This window comes from Acomys russatus, chromosome 19 (assembly GCF_903995435.1).
Source record: "Acomys russatus chromosome 19, mAcoRus1.1, whole genome shotgun sequence".
NCBI lineage: Eukaryota > Metazoa > Chordata > Mammalia > Rodentia > Muridae > Acomys > Acomys russatus.
In genome coordinates, this window is record NC_067155.1 from 9,640,998 (window position 1) to 9,645,812 (window position 4,815).

Here is a 4,815-nt window from a genome sequence, read left to right on the forward strand (position 1 = left end):
TATACAAGAAAGACTCTGTCTCAAATAAGGTAAGAGGTTAAGGACCAAAGGCCCTACCCAGAGGCACACCTTAGCACACAAGACACACAACACACGGAAGAAACACAAGAAGCGTCAACTTTTATTCACGAACGGGAAATAACAGGCAACATTTAGGAACTTGGAAAACTTTAGTGAACAAACTGACAAATGGCTCATAGTTCTTTCCTCTCATGGGCCAGAGGGATGAGACAACAGACAGAGGGGACCACCTGGGTATTCAATGAAACATCCTCACTGGCCAACTGCTCTTCAGAAGCTATGTTTCTTTATGTACAGGTGGGGCAATGGGGCCGACACCCTGCTAGCTGATCTGTGGTAATTCCTCAGGTGCCGGTGGTATGTGGATGACTGGCGGAAGCTATGGCTACACAGGGAGCAGGTATAGGGCTTCTCTCCTGTGTGAATCCTCTCATGGGCCTGGAGATTGGTCTTGTACCGGAAGGACCTCTTACATGTGGTGCATGTGAAAGGCTTCTCTGGCTTGTGCACGACCTCATGAACTCGGAGTTCTGAGGCTCGATAAAAGCCTTTCTGGCACTCGGGACAGAAAAATGACCTTTCCTTCTTGTGATTTCTTTGCGGGACTGAGATGCTATGGGGATATTTGAAGGTTCCGGGATAGTCCTCACACTTGTATGTTTTGGGGTCTCTGTTGAGTCTCTCCTGGTGACCAACAAATGTGGAGTTTGCCTCATGATTCTGGCCAAAAGGGACAGGCTCATAAGTAGGCTGCTCTGGCCTGGAGAGAAATCCTGGTACCCTTATAGGGCTATCTTCAGAAGGAGATGCCCACAGAGACCTGTGGGTACCATAAATCGCTATTCCAGAATCCTGAGGGACTCCATATGAAACACTTCCCTCAGGAGGTTCAGTATACTGCTCTCTCTGGATAATGAAAATGGAATTACCCTCATTTATGGTACTGCTAATGCCACCATTTACAATGTCAGCAGTGGCCCAGAAAGTGGTATGGCCGTCCCCAGTGTCCTCAGACTGGGCATTACTGGAGAGAAACACTGGTTGTACCTCCATTAGGACATTTTCAGAAGAAGGTACCCACAGGAACTGTTCCTGTGAGCTGAAGGTGCACTGACTTGACCTTCTGACATCCTGAGGAGCTCCATAACAGAGAACCCTCTCTTCAGGCTCAGGAGGCTGTGTTTGCTGGATAATAAGAGAGTCCATCACAGGTGCAATACTACTGACACTGCCACTTGCTCCGCTTGTGTTCCAGGGAATTTTGCAGCTATCTTCACTGTCCTCGTGTCCTATGGAAATAAGACACTCTACAGAACTGTGCCCAAGTAGGGGTCCACACGACACCCCTCTTCTGTCTAGCTTCCCGACTCACCTGTCCCCAAGGACATGTCTTGGGGGATTTGTTGGGTTGTACTTGCATCCTCTTGTGTTGGAGATGTTGCTGATTGCTGCTGTCTTAAAATTGTGATGACTTCTTTTAAGGGCATATTCTCAGAAAAGAGGGCTTCCTGCCCCTGCATGGAGACATGGACCTGTAATCAAAAACCAAGTGACCTTGTCAATGATTCAGTGGATGACAATCTGCTGTCAACCTGCTTGCATGAGATCCCTGGATTCCGGATTAGCTCATCTGTCCATCCCTCATCGCTGGTGATGTTATCCTTATGCTTCTAAGTTCTGTTCTCTAAAGTTGAGTCACTGTGCCTAAGTAAACCATAAGGTTATGTTTCTGTAATGTCTGCCCAAAATGTTTTCCTCAACTCGTCAGTGCATCAAAGGATAATCTGATGAAGTTGGGGGACAGTCTGGTCCATTAGGGCTGGCCCCTTTGTGAAAGGTTGCTAATTCTAGCAGTGTCAAGGATGCCACACGCCATGGCCTGCAGAATTCAAACAACCAGGGCTTATAGGGGCTCACAGAAACTTAAGCATCCATCATGGAGCCTGTATGGTTCTGTGGTATGTCCTCTGCGTCTTTGCTTTGGCCATGTTATTGAGGGGCCTCATAACTGTGGAGGCAGTAGTGTCTTCTGACATTTTCCCTGCTTTTGGGCACCTTTTTCTTCCTACTGAGTTGCCTCATACAGCCTTACTACGAGGAGATGTGCTTAGTCGTTCTGTACTTTTTATGCCACGTCAGGTTGATATCCATGGGATGTCTGCCCTTTTCTGAAGGGAACTGGAGGAGGAGTGGATGTGGGGAAGATGGGATCTGGGAAAGGAAGGACTAGGAGGAAAGTCTGTAGGGAACACTGTGATCAGGAATTTATATATGAGAGAAGAATAAATCAAATTTTTGAAAGGAAAGAACACTCATTGTCCCCAGGATTTTCCTCACTCCCCAACACTTCCTACCCAAGATGCTGTGACTCTTATGAAATGACTGGTTTGTGGAAGAGAGGCCAGAGCTAGTCAGGACCAATCAGGAAAAGGGGAAGTCTGGAAAGAGGGATGGCCCCCTAAAATCCTCGAAAAGTCTGACCCTGGTGGTCCTCTCATCTCTGGGTCCCCTCTTATCCCTTTGAAGAGATTTGTTTTTGTTTTTGTTTTTTGTAAAGTGTCTCTATGGCTGGTATTCCTTAGTTCTTCATCAATCTCAGACTACTTATAGTTACTCCTTCAACTGTCCCCAGGATATAAAACTGTTACTTTGTGCCCAGAACCCTAGATTCATTCTCTAGTAAATGTCCATGCTACCCTGGAGAAATTCTCTACTTTAGCATCCAGCCTCTGAGTCGTGATGGACCAGCCTTTCTCCATCTTAAGACTAGAAACCAGCTTACGCAACGTCAAAATGCATTCACTGCTGTTTTCTGTAAAACTTGAATTTGACCTTGTTACGACCCGTTTTCTGAAATTCGACATGTTCTGCCACCTCTACTCTGACCACTTCCTGACCTCCACCCTGATAAGGTAAATTTTTATGAAATGTTCAACCAAATTACTACATAAACAAAGGGAAAGCCCCAACCCTTGGATTCCCCTAGTGTTTTAGTTTTTAAATACTATATAAACCCCACTGTCTCTTTGTTCACTTCTATTTGCTCAAAACCCACTTTCGGGACATAAGCCCTGCCTGACAGAAAGTAAAGCTTGCAGAATTCAAGTGAAATTCTGTGTGATGGTCTTCACTGTAATTCATTCCGTGGGATTACCTATAGGTAATTGTTATTTTTTTGCCCGGAACCTTAAGTCTATCTACATTAATTCTGCAGTAGCTGCCACTCTGATGTCTGTCAGCGGTCTCTCCCTCTGTGACTTCACTTTTCTGTGTGAATGGGTTTTTATTTCTAATACCTCTATTTTTTTTTTATTTTGGTCTTTCTCATGGAATACTAGCCTTAGACAATTATCCTTCACCAATGATGGCCTTAACAAGAAACCACCTTTCATTTCAGGAGAGGCTGTTTGTTTCCTATTGTGTCCTTAACAAAACTCAAAAGTGTCTGAAACAAGTCCTCCAACCACCTTCACTGTCTGCACAAAATGCATATTGCCTCTGCTCTTAGAAGCATGATCTGCCTTGCTATTACAGCTGCAGTTTACTTGGAATTCAGTTCCAATCATGAAATTATTTTGTTTGTTTGGTTGTTTATTGATACAGGGTTTCTCTGTGTGGCATTAGCTATCCTGGACTCTCTCTTTAGTCCAGGCTGCCTCAAACCCATGGAGCTCCTGTTCCTGCCTCCCAGAGTGCTCGGATTCCAGGAATGTGTCACCATGCTTGGCTCAATCATGAAATTCTTAATTTAATACAGATCACATATGTGAAACTGGAATTTAAAAAAACTGAAATGATGTAAAGGTACCTCGCATTCTTATGGCTCAACTGTTGCCTCCTTCTGCTAACCTAGGCCTAGTCCTGGAAGCTTGTAGCCTCCATAAAATCTAACTTAGGTTTTAGCCTTTGAGACTTAACTGCTTAATAAGCTCACCCTTACATGTTCTTTTTGAGCTCCGCTCTGCCTCTTTTAACTCAGCTGGCTGAAACTCTTCTCCCAGCTCACTTACTTAATCTGGCTTCTCACTTGTCCCAAAATTGCCCTGCTTGACCTCAAACTGACTTAGCACTCTGCTCTCTTGCCCCAGGTACTCACCATGACAGGGGGTTTCAAGCACTCATCAGTCAGATCCTCCATGAATCTCCCCAGGTCTCTACCACTTGATTCCCATTTCTCTTTCAAGGCAAACTTGTCCTTGTAGTGCCCAGTGATGAGAAACTGCTCCAAGACCAGTTGAGAAATCATCTGCTCCTTGCTCTGTTTTTCTGGCTGCAGCCAGGAGGTAAACATCTCCCAGAGTCTTAGCAGCTCCTGCTTTGCCAAAGAGCCATCGTCATTTGGGGGAAAGTTGAGCTGAGGACTTGGGGAGTTATAATGGTCTCCTCCAGACGGCACCAAAAACACTTGGGTTGGAATAATCTCTGTGTTGTCCAATTCAAGGTCATTTGATGGTGACTCGGACTTAAAGGTTTCTCTGAACTGCGAAGCCATTGTGGTGAGACTCCTCAGAAAAATTCAATTATGGCAGTTTGGTATCTGCCTTTTGACGGAGGACCTGTATTAACAATAGATAAATGTGTAAATGCTGTAAATTTAAAAGGTAAGAGACACATAATTAAAGTCAAAAAACTCATCTGAGAGTTCTGCCAGATTTGGTTTCAGAGTTACCTGACAGCTGCATTAATACCCCAGCAGAAACAAGCAAGCAGAGGAAACATGGGAAATACACATTTCCTGGGCATAGAGTCACAGAGGGAATCCTAACACAACTCCAGTTCTGCATCGCTAACGCA

At 44.9% G+C, this 4,815-nt stretch overlaps 1 protein-coding gene across 1 annotated transcript; it reads right to left on the reverse strand.

Annotated features, from left to right (window-relative positions):
• Positions 1-291: 291 nt before the first annotated feature.
• LOC127203073 (zinc finger and SCAN domain containing protein 4C-like) lies at positions 292-4,513 on the reverse strand. The gene is made up of 3 exons (XM_051161883.1): positions 4,118-4,513; positions 1,394-1,553; positions 292-1,310 (listed from the first exon to the last, which is right to left on the reverse strand). Exons 1-3 carry the CDS (start codon positions 4,511-4,513, stop codon positions 292-294), a joined length of 1,575 nt encoding a protein of 524 aa, XP_051017840.1.
• Positions 4,514-4,815: the final 302 nt, after the last annotated feature.

Coding starts and splice junctions, on each gene's coding strand:
- LOC127203073 (XM_051161883.1), bottom strand. CDS start 4,513: ATGGCTTCGCAGTTCAGAGAAACCTTTAAGTCCGAGTCACCATCAAAT. Junction 1,554..4,117: donor GCTTGAAACCCCCTGTCATG/GTGAGTACCTGG, acceptor TTTTGATTACAG/GTCCATGTCTCCATGCAGGG. Junction 1,311..1,393: donor AGACATGTCCTTGGGGACAG/GTGAGTCGGGAA, acceptor TTATTTCCATAG/GACACGAGGACAGTGAAGAT.